This window comes from Cariama cristata, unplaced genomic scaffold (assembly GCF_000690535.1).
Source record: "Cariama cristata isolate BGI_N322 unplaced genomic scaffold, ASM69053v1 scaffold10123, whole genome shotgun sequence".
NCBI lineage: Eukaryota > Metazoa > Chordata > Aves > Cariamiformes > Cariamidae > Cariama > Cariama cristata.
Window position 1 is genome coordinate 34,494 of NW_009607799.1, and position 18,282 is coordinate 52,775.

At 39.6% G+C, this 18,282-nt stretch overlaps 1 protein-coding gene across 1 annotated transcript in view; it reads right to left on the reverse strand.

The window, feature by feature from the left end:
- LOC104159068 (MAP7 domain-containing protein 2-like) overlaps positions 1-13,565 on the reverse strand; it is a gene marked incomplete at its 3' end in the record, with an annotated part of 47,860 nt that extends 34,295 nt beyond the window's left edge. Inside the window, exon 1 of the mRNA XM_009696878.1 lies at positions 13,418-13,565. Coding sequence (XP_009695180.1) covers positions 13,418-13,565 — 148 coding nt within the window. The remainder of the gene's footprint in view (positions 1-13,417) is intronic.
- Between the last annotated feature and the right edge of the window lie 4,717 nt (positions 13,566-18,282).

Below are 18,282 nucleotides of genomic sequence, written 5' to 3' on the forward strand. Positions count from 1 at the left end.
AGCAAGGGATGTAACTCAGATGGACAGGTGGAACTTGAAGTATGGAAACCAGGGTGGGGATAAGCTGGAGGGATGAGGAGTGGAACAGCAAGACAGTCCATGTCCATGGATTACATCCACAAAATCCTACACTGACTCTCACCACTCTCCTGCTTTCAGCAACTACCTATGAAACCGATTGGCAAAAATACATTCCATTATGCTTGTCAATAAAATTACACCAAACATCTCTACTTTGATTGCTTCATGAATGCAACTGGCAGAAATGGATCTAAAAGCTCTGGCCTTTCTCACAACTGCCATAGCTATCCAAAGTTGATGCATAATTTTTCAGGTTGGCTTTCTCAAGAGTTTGGAAGTCTCAATCCCACTCAGGTAATATTAAAAGAAGATCAAGGCAGTAATGCCAAATGCTTAAGAAATGAGGATCAGAATTCAAGCAGTCTGCACAATCCTTCTTTTGCCTTTTAGGTCCCTTCGCTTATTCAGTGCATAGATGAACCTCCTCAAGAGGTGAATTAACTTCCAAGTGATTAGTGCTTCTTGCTTCATTTCTTTCTGAAACTGGAAAGTAGACAGAACTGTAATTTGAAGTCTGTCTTTTGAGAACAGCAGTCCAGACTTGGCTATGCCACAAGTGAAACAAGAAACATGTGGAATTGCTGCTCATTACATGTACAACACACCAATGTGGAAAAAACTGTGTGGAGAAAAATAGGACACAATCTAACAAGTACAGGCATCAAATGCATATGCATGCAGCAAGGGTAGCATTAAAATAGCATAGGCATCCTCAATACCAGCATTTCTTAACTCAAGTACTTGACTTCACAAATCAGCACACCGGCCAAAATTCAGAAATTTGCTTGCCTTCAGAAAGTAAATATAGCTTTGAAGGACAGAATACCTATTCACTGGGTAATAACTTGTACTTTGGGATGATTTTTTTTAAGACTCAAATTAGCATTGTTTATTACACATCTTCATATAATTCACATTGTAAGTGTAATGGGCACAGCAGTTACCTGTGGTGAGAAATTTGATTAATGACAGGAATTCAAATTCTGTTCTGTAAAGCAGACTGCAAACAGCAAGCTAGCACAGGTAACTCTACCAAGAAAATAAGGTAACCCCATCTGTTTCATAACACGGACTGTCAGCAGAGGGCAGAACAAGGTTTGAATGAAAAAGAAAACCCCACCAAAGAAAAAGCTTTCACTGTGATAAGTGACCTCAGGTTAATAGTCTGAATGCTCAGCTCTATCCTGAGCCTTCCTCCTATTTACAGCTAAGCCTCTGAACCCCCAGTTAGAAAGGCATGTAGCAGCAAATGACATGTTTAAGAGACAGGATGTAAATGCAGGCTGGTTGTGCCTTCTGCCAACCACAGTAACGAATACAAAGAGACACTAGCAGAAAATTCTCTAATAACCCTTTATTCCCAGACTTGCAGAAGAATAAGAAAACTACCCAAGTAACAACATCAAAGACTGTACTGTGAGGAAGCACGCACGCACGCACATTGCTGCTACTTCTACTCCATCTCCCAGTCCTCCCCAAAAGCCCCCCTTTCCAGAGTCTCCACTCTCAAAGGCATGCATCTAACCGCTGGGCTAATTCCTTGAGATTGTACCTCATTTTTCAATTGAAGAGGGTCAGCTGCTCCTCTGGGACTTTGTTACAACAAGCATTTCTAAAGAAAAAGACCATAAACTAAAACCGGTTAAAATCTCAGCAGCAGTCCTGCAGCAGTAATGTACCAGCTAATGATGCAGACTTTCAGTACTTTAATGTTACTTTGAAATAAATATTCACAGAAGTAAAATCTGACATGTTAATTCATGCTTCAGCTCTTTTTGATGGGCAAGGTAAACCTATTCAGACTGATGAAACAGTGCCAGAACATGCCGACACACATTGCACTGCTCCATGTACTGCCTGCATAAACCCCCCTTGCTGGTTGCTCAAGACAGAGAGGAAAGTTGTCCTGTCTCGATAAGACACAAGGCAAGCTCTGTCTTTTGAAATCCATATCCTGTTTCCAGTTGAAAAAACAAGTACTAGAGCAGGACAATCAGGTTACTGAAACCTGAGAGTATATTTCAGAAGGACCAACCGGCCCTGTGGATACCTCCTCTCCTGAAATTCGCACCTGAGTAACTGCCAGCAGGTAGGGTCTTTTTTTTTTTTTTTAAATTTTCTTTTTTTCCTACTTTGTTGTTGAACCCATGTATACTTCAGTCCCCTATAATATTCCATGGGTTTTGGTTTCACAATGTATTTATATATAGCAGATATCAAAGCCCTTGATAGCAGGCATCTCAACACAGAAGGAAAGTCAGCTGGGGATCTGAGGCCAGCTCTACATGCCACTGTTCAACATACCTAGACCTTTGGCCATCCTACATGACCACGTTCAACACATTTAGACCTTCACCCATTCTACATGACACCGTCCAACATTTTTAGACCTTTGACACAGTATACGTCACCTACACTGACGTTGTGTTGGTGAAATTCCCAGTTTGGATGCAGTTCTGCCAATGGGTGGCCTTGCCAGGGATGTGGCAAGGTGGTCTATATAGCAGACCAGCCCAGTCTGAGATATCACTGTGCTTACACCAACCGTTCTGCTGGCAAACTCTGTTGTTTCAAGTAATATAATCTCAATCTATAAAATCAAGGTTTTGCTCCCTAAAAAAACTGCTTTCCCTCGCTTGAGACTGTTCTTTGAGACAATAAAGAGACTTTTCCACCTGCCACTGCATCCTGCTGGGTACTACTGAATGAAGAAATGTTATGTTCAAGTTTTCATTTACTGACTATACTCTGAGGGGGGAAAAAAGGTATAAAACTGCACGTGACTGCACCTGGATGACACTTTCTATTGGCAAAAGGCACTTTTTCTAAATTTTAATTATGGTATATCGCTGAGAGGCTTTCAGGTACAGTCAACATGCAAACAACAAAGGCTTTGCAGATATGTTCAGTAAGATTTAGTGGATTGTCCTCTTTATTGATAATTGTCTTCTTAAAAGTTTTCTTTAATTAAAAAAAAAAGCTGTTTATTATATTGCATTCAGAAATCTAAATACAAACAATCAGAATTTTTTCAGTTTCAGCTACCTAATTTTATTTTTATGTTTTTCAGGCTGGATTTCAAGTATAACCAGAAAAGAAAAAAGGGACATTTTCCATTATATCTAATTAAAATATCAGGATGGCTATCTGTTGCTATAAAAATGGTAAGTCGATGGAAGTCATTAAAGGCAGACTCAGTTGCAAAACAGTTACATTTCAGACACCGCAGGCTACTTGTCTGAGAGGTGGCCTGGCAGACAGCACAGAGGAGCTGTCAGGGACCTGCCTGCTTTGGTTAAACAGCTAGGACATAAAGTGTCACCAGATACCTGCCTTGTGCTCCTCATCCCCATCCTAGATTTTCAAATCATTTGAATCAAGAACATCAGCTGTACACCATACTTACATAAAGATTACAGTAGCAAAACCTATTCTATTGGTATGTTAATTTAAGTTTAAGGTGAAATCACTCCAAAATGCTGGCCAAATAACGTTAAAATGATACATAAAGTATATATAGGTCATTTGGTGATCATGTATAATAACAAAAGTATCTTAATTACTGCACGGGGAAAAAAAACTTCCTAAAATATAAAAGGCAGATCTTTTCAGTTCTGCATGAGTCCGTAGACTCTTCATCAGCTCCACAGGATTGCACGCTTTATGTATAAACAGTGTGCGCAGCCTTAACAGTGCCCTGTGGAGACTCCAGTATCAGGCAGACACAGCAAATGCATCTCAAGATCACTCAGAGAACTAGTAAGATGCATTAGTAGAATGTTTTTACTTATGAAAACACTAGATAAATAATAACACTAAATTAGTAATTTAGTTTACTGTACAGGTCCCTGATAGACAGCCCATCACACAATAAGCACATACAAAGCGGCAGCACTATGCCAACCTGTGTTGTACATTGCTGTTCATGTGCTTCTGTAAACTCTCATGCAGAAAGGAGCCCAAAGGCTTAACCCAGAGCTTGCCAGTGTCTTTCTCCCAGATTTAACACACACACAAACACTTCTAGCTGTATTTTTCAAACTACATCAGACCCCAGACCCATTTGGAATCCGTAGGTAGGATCTTCCTCCCCCTTCTAGCCTGTCCCTTCAGCTTCTTACTGCAGGTAGTTACAAAAAATTGCACAAAAAAGGAGGTGAATGGTGGAGATTCAGCTGTAACTTAACCATGTTTTGTTTTGTTTTAAATTCAGCTTCTTCATAATAAACCCTACATCACTCATGTTTACGAAGACCATTAAATAACTGTCTTTAAAAAGTCTGTATATATGTGAATGCGTATTACGCATGAAGAGAACTTTTATTCATGTAGATATAAAAATTTTAATCTTAATCATGTGTTCTGTAATCTTTTACTAGTCATGAGCAGTAATTTTAATAGCAGATGCTGATACACTTGAACAAACTGCATAACTTTTTTTTTGTATTTATTGTAGGACTGCAGCTAACTTGAAAACACCTTCAGTAACTTCACATCAAGCTTAAACGAAGAACTTCTCAAGCACTTTTAGAAGTAGTGTCATTTATCTGAAAAGTTCATCTTTGTAGCACACATGCAAACATACACGTGCTGAGTTAACTACTAAATGGTGGACACATGGGTCAGATTTTATATGCTGCAGAATAAAGCCTGTGCAAAAACACTTAGAGATGGTAAACAGGGAAAAAGGACAGACCTGCCTCTCCATCCTATGCCAAGGGAGTATATTATACTCCCTTTCTCTACACTAATAACACTTTCCAAGACTCTTGATTCACAAGGGGGAGGGAGAAAGGAGACAAAAAAGAAGGGGGGTTCTTTTTGCTTATTATACATCATTCATCCAGCACTTAGTTAAGAATGGGATTATTCATATGCTAGAAGACAAAGAGGCAACTATTTTTAATAGCATCATACAAAATTTTAATACAAAATAAAATGTTCATACATGTAAACATGATGTCCAGAGCCTTAGCTAACAGTTCTTGGGTGCTCTAATGCTAGCTTCAAAGTAGCTACTGCTCTAGTAGCCATTGCTCAAACTAAGCACGGCTCTACTGCTGGCTCCAAAGCAACCTAGCAGGTAGGGATCCAACCAGATATTCATGCCACTCCTGCTCTTGTGCAAGTCTCAAGAATATTATTTTTGCAGAATATCAGCAGAAGAGAATGTAGGATCAGGATATTTCTACAAAAAAGTTGAGAGTTGACTAGAAATTCTGAAATTAGATTAAAGGAGAAGAAGAGTAGAGGGAAAAAAAAAAGGAGGGGGCATGAATAGTCTCATTTATTTATAATTGTTTTTAACAAAATGTCCAGTCATTTTCCTAATTGCAACTCATTTGAGTTTGCAACATGTTTGCAGTACAACCTAAGTTTATGGAAAATTTCCAGAGATGTTTATTAAAAAAAAGGACATTGCACGACATCAGAATCACAACTATAAATGATTTTTAAGACTTATCCTTTAAAATAGTTTAAGCAGGGCTTTTGGGATGCCTTGAGTTTTTTGGTTTTTTTTTGTTTGTTTGGTTTTGGTTTTTTCTGGAGTTGAGATGGTTTTGGGAGGGCTGGGGTTTGGCAGTTTGGTTTTGTTTGGTTTTTTGTTTGTTTGTTTTTGTTTATCTCCCCCCCCCCCCCCCCCACAGCACTCAGAACAACCACTCCCCCCCCCCCCCAACTTGCTTTAAAAAAATAATTTTTCTAGTAAATGTAGAAATTCTCAGTGTAAAAGACAGTCAAATCTGAAGACGCACTTATCAAGATTTAGGAAAGTTATGGTTTTTACAACTGGTCCGGTCACAACTTTAATTATATTATCAGAAAAAGCCCTCAAGAATATTAACCAAAAATAACAACATAGCCCTTTCCCCCTTCAGATATCTAACTACACAAGATTTATGAGGAGTGTAATCCAAAAGGAATTAATGCATTTGTGGCACTGTCTTGATAACAGATTCATCCTACGCACACACATACTGTGTCCAAGGAAAGCCATCCTTTTCAAACCTGCTCCCTGAGCCAGCAAATCATCCTAAAATTCTGTGCAGGGAGGGAGGGAGACAGGAATCAGATCAGCAACTTTCTAGAAGGAAAGATTATACATTCTGGAATGGATAAAAAAAAGGAACAAACAAAACCAAATACTGCTTCTAACTTAAAATTAATACTTTGAAACTAAATGGAAGTAGGGTTCGTCAATGAATAATTGCTGGCACTAGCTGGAAATTATGTACTAAAACAACAAGCAAACCTATAAACATTACAAATGAAACATTTTTTTTCCACTACAGAAATTTTTTCTTCTTTCATTCACCCACTGCATATCTCCTGAATTAGGAATTGTCCCAACACATATTCAGGATTTATGCATTTATTAACTTGCACAGACTAGTTTCACTGACTTCTGTTTTAACAAAGTAGTTCTGCTGAAAAGATGGAAACACATTGTTAGGATCAGGAAGCCCCCGCATGCCCCACCCAAGTCTGAACAGAAGTCCTATCACTCATGTACTATCATAATAAATGGAAAATGCATTTGTTGGAAGGAGAGTATCTATAAATACTTTAAACGCCACTTGCTTAGTTCACTTCACCTTATGACCTTTGTAAGAAAAAGCCTAATTGTAAGACAGTATGCCTCGAGTCATAGTTATTTTGCCCAAATTATCCAAGGGAAATGTTTTAGGATCATATACATTCATTTCTCCATCTCAGTGAATTCAACCTGAACAACCTTATTTTAGGAACATCACATCAAAATGAAAGAAAATCAATTTATTTTCAACAAGTTTTGACATCAAAATGAACTAGAAACAAAAGCTTTGCATCTACAGTGTGGTCTAGCACACTTCAATTCCTCATTAGAAGTGTTTCTGGACTTAGAATACACATTTATGTATCTGTTGATGTTTACATATTTATTATTAAATATTAGATAACCAGAGCTCAGTGAAAACTAGCATTTTACCAAGAGATTCAGATATTTTTAGCATCAGCAAGAGATGGAAACTGTAAGCATCTATTTCTCCCACCTCCAGCTAGCTTGTAATCCCCAAATACACATTAAAATCCATTTCCTGTTCAAGTTAATTGGCTTTGCTGGTGTATGCCACTGAACAGTGATCTCGTGCTTTGGTGGCTTTACAATTTTCACCGCTGTGTTGCACTCTCAAACAGTAGCTGAAGCACATAAAGGCAGCAAAAGTGAAGGGAGAGCACAGAACTGCTTTTCCAGATCCAGGTAGCAAGAGCTTTTGTGGAAGTCTTTACAGCCACTGCCGTCTTGCACAGCCCTCATGTTGGCAAGGAGATGACCTGCAGCCGAGGTGTACCACTCCTCTCATTTTACTGCGATTTTCTTTCCTCTGCTGACAGCGATGAACACTTGCTGATATCTTCGCAGCAACAACCTATGCTGTAATTTAAAACCAAGGGGTGCAGGAGCCAGTAAGTCCAAAGATCATCATCCGAAGAGAACCGACAGCTTACCTGATGTGAGCACTCAAAAGTTAGACCATACTGGGCAGAGCTCCTGTCTTCATACTCAGGCTCTTCAGCATCGCTGGCCTTGAGACCCGAGCAATACTCCCTTCAGCAGCAGGCAGTCGTGCTGCCTCCACAGGCAGGCCAGACATCTGTGCAGCCCATCACACCAGCAGCCAGGACCCATTGTTAAAATTCTGCTTTGCGGCAAAAAGGAAAAGTTAGGATGCTTCTCCCATCGTGGCAGTAGCCTGGAGTACGTCAAGCTGCCTGGCTCAAGGCACTGAAGCACACTGCTGAAGGCCATTGTTCTGCTGCCAGAGCTCCTTTTATCCAAAAAGAAATGTTCACAGTATTGGTACAGGGCAGTTGCAAGTCTCTAATTTCAGGTAACTTGGGAATCACAGGAGAGCATTTTGGGGGAAGCCCCAGCAGTCTCTGTACACCCTACCTTCCTCTGTGGTCTCTGCCTGCAGGGCCATGGGCCTCTGCAAGAAAAGCAACTACTTGCAGATGGACCAATTGATAGAGATAAAAAAAAGGCCTATAATCAAACTCTTAATTAACCTCTATGTCAAAGTACCCCCATAAAAACATGACATGGCAAAACTACAGCTTGCTTCTAAACCATCTTCAGCCAGAAAGCATTCTTCTGGAGCCTTGAGTAAAAATGGCAACACAGATTTGTCAGTATATTCTCATTAACCATTATTAAAAAAAATTTAAGGATAATCACTGATGATAAAACAAAGTTACTATCTACAAATAAAGAGCTCACACTGGGCACAGAGGGTTGGTGAATAAGCATTTCAGAGGTGGCAATTTGTACAGTGTAGCAGTGTACTACTTAAACAATCCACTGCACCAGTACATACAGGGATGGCTCTGCAGAGTCCTTTTACTAACTTTTTTTTCCATTTCAACTCTAATTTAATAGAAACTGCAATAGAGATACCTGTGCTTTGGGATTTGCTCTGAGTTGTAGAAAAGGTATATTTAGACGAACAAGAAAACATATTTAGCTTCTAACAATGCTTAGAGATGCAAAGTGTTGCCAGCATGCCCTTTATTACCACAATATGCCTACATTTTTTTTTCCCAAGATAGTACAATTAACTTTTTAACATTACCTTAATTTCTCACTATACCCTGTCCTCCATCATAAAGTCAGTGATGACTGAAGATTTGGTGAAGGCTTTAGGGTGTTTATCTTTGCAGTGAGGAAAGTGAATATAGAGCATTTAAACAAAAGAATAATCCATTTGCAATTTGCCATTTATGTATCTTTCTATAAAAAAAAAAAAAACAAAGCATTGATGATTTACTAACATGACACGCACCTATCAAGGACTAACCTAAATAATCTCCACTTTGCTCTGCCCTTACCTGGTACATTGCTGAAGCAGCGTATTATTCCATATAGAAGCAGCTACTAGATATCAGATATAGAAAGTACATTTTCCCTGTGATTTGGCAAAAGGTTCAAAAAAAGGCAAAACTGATCAATCCAGAGTAGACATGATCGAGTGAACTTCATCCTTTGTGGACTTGACTATGATTAGGAGTGAGAGTTAAAATGTTGCTTTTACTGTGCTTCACACTAATAATATTCCCCATGGATTTATTTCAGGGAGAAGGACATCCATTGATTAGCAAAACAAAAACAATTTATTCTAGGAACATGTACAGTAAATCCTCATAGGGAAAAAATGTTTTTATAATTAGATGTCTTTAACCTTTTTTCTTGCATTTCAGTAGGTATACTATGCCAATGTATTTCATATTAACAACGTTACATATAGACGTACAGTTTTAACTATGTTTCTGGTCAGTTTATCAAGGTGTATTCCATACAGCTCCTGCTTTTGGATGCCCCAGTCTTGGCCTCTACATACAATTTTTAGTAAATCTCATAATTTAGTGGTGGGATCCAAATATTTGTCCTTTTAAATCCAGAACATAAACTTTTCCTTCTGGCACTTAGGCAATTATTTGATCTTGTCTGAGAATCTAATCCTTCTAGGTTTTCCTTCCATCAAGAGCCTAACATGTCCTTGCTGCAACTTCTGCCTGGGTTTCTACCTGTCCTTTAGCTGTGAGCCCCTGACTCTCAAGGAACACCACACATGAAGCTTTCAGTGCATGCAATTCCACCTGCAAGACGCTGCTCAGACTTTACCAAGATGCCGGCAACCTCCCTGCCTCAGACAAAGAGAGCAAAAATATTATATTTGCATACATCCTTTTCTATGTAACATACGCCTCCTTGTGTGTTCATTTATAATGATTTTTCTTGATTCAACTCTTTAATATTAGGCACTGTGCATAGAAAATGTTAATTGTCTCTATGAAAAAACCAAACAACCCCCCGGCAAAGGACAAGGCTCCAAAAGCAAGAACTTCATTCAACTCTTACCCCTGAACTCTACTTAGAGCTTCTAGATGTCTAGGAAATATCCCAAAGTAGAGATTGCCTTCACACTGACACAGGCAACCTAATTTATGCATGGGGCGGGTGCAACCTGTTGAAGGAGTCCAAGACTCCAAAGGGACAATGAGGCACCATCACAGCTATAACATTGAGACACATTGGGTCTTGCCCACCTTGCCTAAATCCGGCTCCATTCTGATGGAAAGACAACATTTGCATTTTGTGGAAACAGAAGGCATTAGATCTATTAAGTTAGTACCAGGAAGAGTATTTTTCAAGGGCAAGGGACAGAATGCAGATGGACTGATAACACAAATAAGGTTGATTTCTGCACCCCTTGAAAGAGTTATGTGAACCCATGTTCTTAAGTATCACTTAGCTGGATTTTCAGCACTTTAAGAAGTGTTTAAAAAATTAAGTCTGCCTTTTTACCACTGCAAAAGATAAATCTTTGTTTAATCTGTAATTTCTCAGAGGATTATTCATAGAGTTCCCACTATAAGTTGTCTGACTTGTTTACACAAATTGAGAACACAAATCACATTATATTTGAAGCTCCTAACCTGCAGAATAAATAAGATATTTTACCAAACCAAAATTTTTCTACACAAGAGATTGGTAGATTGTGCATCCACTGATTTTTCTAGTCTTAAAAAGAGGAAGGGTTTGGGTTTTTTTCCCCACGGTCAGAATTTGGAACTTTCATAAAGACTCACAAAATCTATAAAAGTAAAGGATACAACAGAAGTGAAAGCTACCTGTACAAAGTGACTAAGCTGTATGCAAAGTGCTTAAATGATATGCAAAGATGAATATATACGCTGAATCCAGGATTCACAGCACACTTACACCATCAGAAAGAGGCCAATTAAAACATAGTGGGTCACTAAGCTTTGTGGTAAGTTGTGCTTAGCACAGAGATCAGGTCCTGTACTCAGTATTTTCTGTCAAAGTTCATCTAAACAGTCTAGACAGTCTCTGAACCCCCTTCAAGGAACATTTCTTCCCTTTTTCACCCCACACATAGTTGTCTATAAAGACATCTAATTCTGTAAAGCTACCATTTCTGAGTCCTCAGACAAATCTCTCTGCTTTAAAGACTTATTTGCCACCTTTTAAACATAATCATTTTGTCATGCTACACAGACAAAACCACCACAATTTCCATTTCATATGCCACTTTTCAAAGTAAGTCTTTGGGTACCACACCCACTTCAATGCAATGCTCAGAAACCGAGGGCAACAGGCTTGCTCGAGTACAAAAACTTTGTAAAGACACAAAAAAAACTTCCCAGTGATAAATGGGAGCGGGAGAGGGGAATGGCTCGGGGTCCTCCTTGCAGGCAGGATGCAGGCTCTTCTCGTCAGCTGCGAGAGCTCAGCAAGCAGAACAATTTAGGAAGCTTATTACCTGTTCAGCAAGCAAAAGGAGTTAACACACACAGAGCAGAATCCCAAGTTACAAGTCAATTAAAAGCTTCACACTATCACGCCACCTCACTGAAAGCAATAGGAAGGAACACAGTCAACTTTGCAGATCTGCTCTCTCTTTATATTTATAAAGACCAGACCAAAACTAAGAAGGGAAAAAACAAAACAAGAGAGTTCATACAATCACCAGTCCTGCAGCCATCATTTCGACACGAAGGGTCGACCCTGAGCATTTGTACACAAAACATACAGTTTTTACTTGGTGAATATTGTGATTAACTTGATGTAGCTAATTTGGGGTAAGCCTGTACACAGTTCTTTAAAAAGAAAACCGCCTCTTTGCTAGCCCTATGTAGCAAATTTTTGAACGTTCCCTTTTGCAGCAAGTAGTACTAAGCTCTCTCATCTATTATACGTAACGATAGCAGAGGAGACCATTTGGATGCTACTGCTTCTACACTACAGCAGCTCCAAATTCAGTAACAAAAGTAACTAACATACTCTGAGCATTATTTTCCTATGGCATTAAGGTAATCAAAACCATGCACATTTAAGTAGTGATAATATGCATAGCTACATATCTGGTTAAAACCGTAGTGGGGTGAGAAGTAACTGTGTTGCTTTCATTTCATGAGGATCGAAGCTGAGTAGAGGAACTGGGCCAGCTTACAGCAGCTGAGCAAGATGGTATTTTTGATAACTGCCTTCTGGTGCTCAGAATCTCATTTCCATACAAGAATACCCAATTATTTGCAAGTGGAAGGGATCTTTGTAGTTTTTCTATATAGACCGCAGTCATATAGGCTTGAGGAAGTGTGGATCACACCTATGTGTTTCACAAGGTGTGGGATACTGATTTGGGCAACAGGAACTTGCCTCAGACTTTGTAATTATTAATATAGATTACAAAGTTGATCAAACTATGCAATTAAAAAAACCCATCAAAAACACCATGAAGTGTCCTGCAATTCTTCCATTATTCATTAAATCAGAAATAGACATCTTGACATAAGGCATCAAAGTTGTTATGAAATTAATTTATTTCTAAATGACACATGAAGCTCCTTCTCAGTATAACAGTTTTTCCTGGGGAGTCAATTTATTTAAAAGAAATTAAGACATCATCATACCAAGACCTAATTATGAGATCTTTATATGTATTTGCAACCTGAAGCATCACAGCTGTGCTTTTAAACTCCTACAGCAAAAAGAGACTTACTAATTGTTACATTGTAGAGCCTATCCTATTTGCTTCTGGAAGCGAGGGGGGGTCTATAATATCACATAGCTATACGCCTTGATGCTTCAGTGGATACGTACAGCTAGATTCCCCCTACCCCAGCCAGGAAGGCTCTGTGTAGGTGCCATTAAAGGCCACCTGCAAGGCTGCGTTGCAAAGAGGACTGGCTTGCTGCCTGTGACAGCTCGAAGTACCTCCACATTGCTGCAGTAATGCTCACGTTAAGATTGTCTCTGTGAAATGCATTTAGAAGAATTTACCTATTCAATATAGTGTATGAAAAGCATGCATCTACACTGCAAGACTGCTTGGCATCCCAGAAGTAGAGAACCGAATGGGACATCAGAGTCTCCACAGACAGAGGCCACGAATCTAAAATCCCTATGATTTAGTATTTCAATACCATGGTGATGAGTGTTCTATAGATACCTGACGTAGATTACTCACCCAGCAAATCTGTCACACACTCAAGTGTGGTATTTGAAAATATTGGGGTTTTTCCTAATTACTCTAAGGCCTAGCAAGAAAATTTTCATCCTACTCACTGTACCAAAATAGCCTGAAGTAGAAATACTTGGCCTTGGGAAAAGAATTACTGAATTGTGTGTGCACATAGGCACATGCAATCCAGTAACTCCAGAGTATGCCTAATCAAAACAGCTCAAACCTACAAGCAGCAGATCCTATTTGGGGATTTCTACTTTACATTTGCACACAGGCACAGTGGATCACTTGCCTGCTCTGCCTACCTCGCAAAGGTGACTGCACACTGGCTTGGCACGGCAGAGAGGAGCGGGAGGGACACTCCATGCAGTCGGAGCAGAAGGGAAGCGGAGGAATGCTTCGAAGGCAGGACACCCGAGCAGCACACCCAGCCCCGCAGCGCTTCTGCACCATCGCCTCTCCCATGCCACACCAGCGAACCCAATACAGGGGTTTGGCAGACGACAGCTGAACAGGCAGCTATGTCTGACACGTGGGAGGGAGATTACAGCACAGCTCTTTAAAGCTAAGAGGCAGGTGTTGACGTGCCTAAATTAGGGAATTTCACACCTAAGCCACACAACCTGACAGGCCTGATTTAGGATTACATTTAATGCTTCAATTTATCATATATACAGTACTACACATGACAACTAGTTTCTTTCAAACTATTAAAATCTGTTGTGGTATTTCATCTCTACCAATCTAATTGTATACCCTTGCTTAAGAACATTGTTGGGTAAATCAAAATCAAGGGCTCAGATGGCTCTACAAGGCAAGGAGAAAGGGCTTTTATTTGAGGCACCTGAGATCCATTTTATTTTACATATTTATCATATTTGTAAAGACAATGCTAGTGATGTTTGAGAACAGAGGGGTATGACAATAAAGCATACACCAGCATCCTCCCTCATCTGCACACAAGAAAACCCAAAACAGACCAAGCTAAATATTTTGGCATATGGAACCTAGGGAAGAAAGATCATCACCTTAATAGTCTCCAGAGGCAGAAAAAGCTTTTAAAGAGAAAAACAGAAGCATATAGTATATGTGGGAAGACCAAGTTAAGGCATGATGAAGGTTTAACTACATGCTCTTAAAATTCTATTTTTTATTCTCTGCAATCGCTCAAGCCCTAGTTCAGAATACTTTACAAAGCCAGTCAATCTTAGAGTCATACAGTGAAAATTCCCTCAATGTGCACATCCGAGAGCCCTAGAGGGGTTCTGAGTGCTGTGGCCCTTAAGGGTTAAAACTTCAGTTCTTTGATATTGCTGTACTTCTAAGTATGCTATTAACAGCAATTCTTTGGTAGATCAAAAATTAAAAGCTCAAGAAATAGTCTACAGCATGATGAAATACACTGGACTTACAACAGACAGAGCAGACTGTACAGCTCTACACTCAGGCTAGTCAAAACAGGTGTAATAGCCAAGCTCAAGAAACCAGGGCTAGGCAGAAGGCTCTTAGGGCTATGTAGTGAGACAAACGGGATACACCAGAAGGAAGGTGCAAAGTGCTATCGTCCGGGATGTGGCAGAACAAGAAAGGGATCCCCCTCTCCCCTTGTCTTGCCTGAACATGCATTCACAAAACAAGCAAGAAACACAGTCGGGTATGTCAGCATTTTAGACTATGATTTCCAGGCCCATATAACGGACAGAAGAATTAGAAGCTAACTTCCATACATCACAGGGATATCTGAAGGAAGAACAAGACGTCCAAAGAGACAGGTAAGAATAAGATTGCACTAAGAAATTGCTTCATCAAACACAGTTCAAAATTTAAAGAGAGCAAATAGATTTGTAGCACAGCATGCTCTTGATTTGAACATGAAATCAACAGAGCCAAGCATGGAAATGACGTGTATGGATTGCTTTCCTTTGCAGAGACCAGTCATGGACAACTAGGACATACTACAACAGCATAGACAGGAGATAAAAGACGTGGATACTTCAAAAATGAAAAAACAGCAAACACAATACTGTGCTTGCATTCCTGAAGGTGGTAACTTAGAGACAGAGGCAGAAAAAGCATATTATGCCATGTATGCAAATTTACACGCAGGAAACAGATGTGGGGAAAAAAAATCAGGAATGGAAAATGAAAATATTTGGTGGTGTTAAGTCTTCAATACGCTAGCTCCATTTACCTTGGAATTTGATAAGAACTGGTCCATTTACAATAAACCCCACAATATCTGAATCCCATCAGAAACACCGTTTGCTTTATTTGATTTATAAAGCCAACACATAAGAATAAATAGCCTTCTAAAGCAAAAACAGATGCCAAGAACTCTGACTTGTCAGAGCAGAGTTTTGTTGTGTTCATACCACTACATGACCACATACAAGAAGGTCAACTGATAATCTAGAAGACAAATTACATGCTTCTCTGCTTAAGAGTATCAGACAATGTATGTTCTAGAAACAGCATTACTGCAGATGTTTTGAGATACACTATTAATAAGAATATCATCATCATCAAAATGAATTTCCTAGCTTCTGGAAAAAGAGGAAGTTGTTTATATTCTTGTCTTGATTAAACTACTCTGGGATTCTAAAGGACAGCTTAAGAAGTCCCTTTGAACATAAATCAATCAGAAATTATTTTGCTACGGAGGATTACATTTATATCTGATTAAAACAGAAAATACTGAATAAGGAAAAAGAGAACAGTCTCTATATAATTAAATTTTCATTCTCAAAATTACTCCTAGTTTTAACAGAGAATTGAAAATCTCTGCAAGTCTACACTATTGTTATATATTTATGAAATGGGATGACTCATCTGCAATTTAGCAATAAAAATACCCTACATGGATCAACAAGTTGTTTAATCAAAGCAAAACCCAAAACAAAAGCCTGAAGCTTGACAATTTTCGGAATATTTTTTTTTTCCAGATCTAGTCCCAAATGCTCTACCGAATGACAGGCTTCAGAGGAATCCATGTATACGTGTTTACCTTACACAGACCTTTCTAAAACAGGGACAGGCAATTCTCATGATAACACCCATCCCACATTTCCAATTACTATATTGCCAAAAGCTAAAACACCAAAACCACTATTCATTTAAATAGCACATGTTGTAACCACAGTGGTAAAGGTTAGTGTTGTACAGTATATATGCAGCAATAATACTATTTATGATTAAATCAAGCTTTGATTTCAGAGCCAGAGAGGCAACTCCATGATGCAGATTTTTAAGACACATCAATATATCTATTAAAAGTGTCCTATGAAATTTGCCTGCCTTCTTAAATGAAGAGCAGATTTAAATGAAGCAATAAGTGGTTTGAATGAACGATTACCAGCAATCAACTCGGTGGCACCAAACGCACAGCCTCCTGAATGTACGCTGCCCATCATACAAGTCACAGAGATCACGATAGGCTTTCCCTCGCCTAGATGGGGCATCTCAAGTCACACGCCAGGGAAAGCCATCAGTGTACTGAGGAAGACAGTGGCTGGAAACAAACTGCTGCCACTGCAAAGGTCTCATTGACTACGTCTTTGTGAGTTAGTGAAAGATTTCCAAGAAAGGCAATGGCTGAGCAGGGGCTCCATGAATTGCTAGCCGGCAGTAGCAACACACAATCCTACAGAGGGGAAAACGTCAGAGCAGACTGGCACCTAACCTTTGCAACATGAACAATAAACCCGACTTGTAAACAGCATCTGGCGTCCTGCCAACAGGCACACGGGCAGCAGGTTCTAACCCTGTGTACAGGAAGGGCCACAACCAGCCCTCCTAAGCCTCTCAAGCACACCTGAAAACCGACCGGCGAGGATTAAAGTGACAACTACAGCTGTCACCATCTCATAAAGAGTGGATGGTGGCTCACAAATTGTTTTCTCAGATACGGAGCACTCCATTAGGACAGCTACAGCATCTCCAATGTACCAGGGAGGGCGAGATTCATCTTAACTTCAGTTGCCCAAGTAAACAGACACCGACCTCTGAGCTAGCAGCTCTCAGTTTCCCTCTGTCTCACTTTCTGGAGAGCTGGGGGTTACTTCTAGGACCTACAACCAGTGTAGACAGATGTCAGACAAATTCCTGCAGAGCACCTAATTGTGCACAGTAATGCAATTTGTGCACTCTCCTGCCAGGGAGGCATTCGGGTACATACAGAAAACAGGTGGATTTTCTACAGATATTTTCAAAATACCACCTGTCTTCATTTGCCTGCTTACTAACAGCTGGAAAATGACACTGCAGATGTAATAGCAATGCAGCCAGGTTTTAGGTAAACATTTGGGGGTGGGAATCTCAAAACTCTACATTTTTATTAATGACAAAAGGAAGAACATTAGACAGCCGAACACAGATCCCTTCAAGGAAAGGACATGTAACGATGAATTTCTAGCTAAGGATCAAAGGCTTCTAAAAGAACACACTAAAATCAGGGTTTCTAACAGATTAGGCCATCTAAAGCTCATATTTTTCAGTTCCATTATATATGACTATATTGTGCATCACCAGCCTTTGGGTTCGTGAACAAAGGCAGCATTCCTTCACTGCCATAGTAACAGACCTTGCGGGAATGAAAGGACAGAATAGCAAGGCATTGAGAAGAACAGAAGAAACAACAGCTAAAGCATCTTAGCAAAGGAACTAACGTATTAGGCACTTCATAATTGTCTCCTTGAACTGCTAAAGAGATGAAACATAGCCTCAAAACCTATTTAATCAAAACTGAAACATTTCAGAAGCAGAATGCCTAAAATAGATGAAGAGAACCTAGTTCTTGATAGAACACTGATAAATCTGCACTTGACAACATCTTCTTCACTTGCCACAAACCTGTGTAAATGCTCATTAGCAGGTACTACATCCCGAGAACGGGTCTACTTTCATCAAATTAACACAGTAATAGTAGCAGCTTTCCAATATATACTTTCAGGTTCAGCGTTTGCTCAAGCTGAATGCTCAGAGCAGCATGAAATAGATGGCACTCGAGTCCTGTTAGCCTCAGGAGGCAAGAAATAAGCCCGAGGAGAGCTCAGTTTTCATAGTTTAATGAAAGCACAGCAAGAGTGATGCTTGAAAAGGTCACTAGGAAACAATGGCAGTGCAAGTAATGCTAACATAAAATGCTCAACCTTTACTCAATCTTAATCCCATT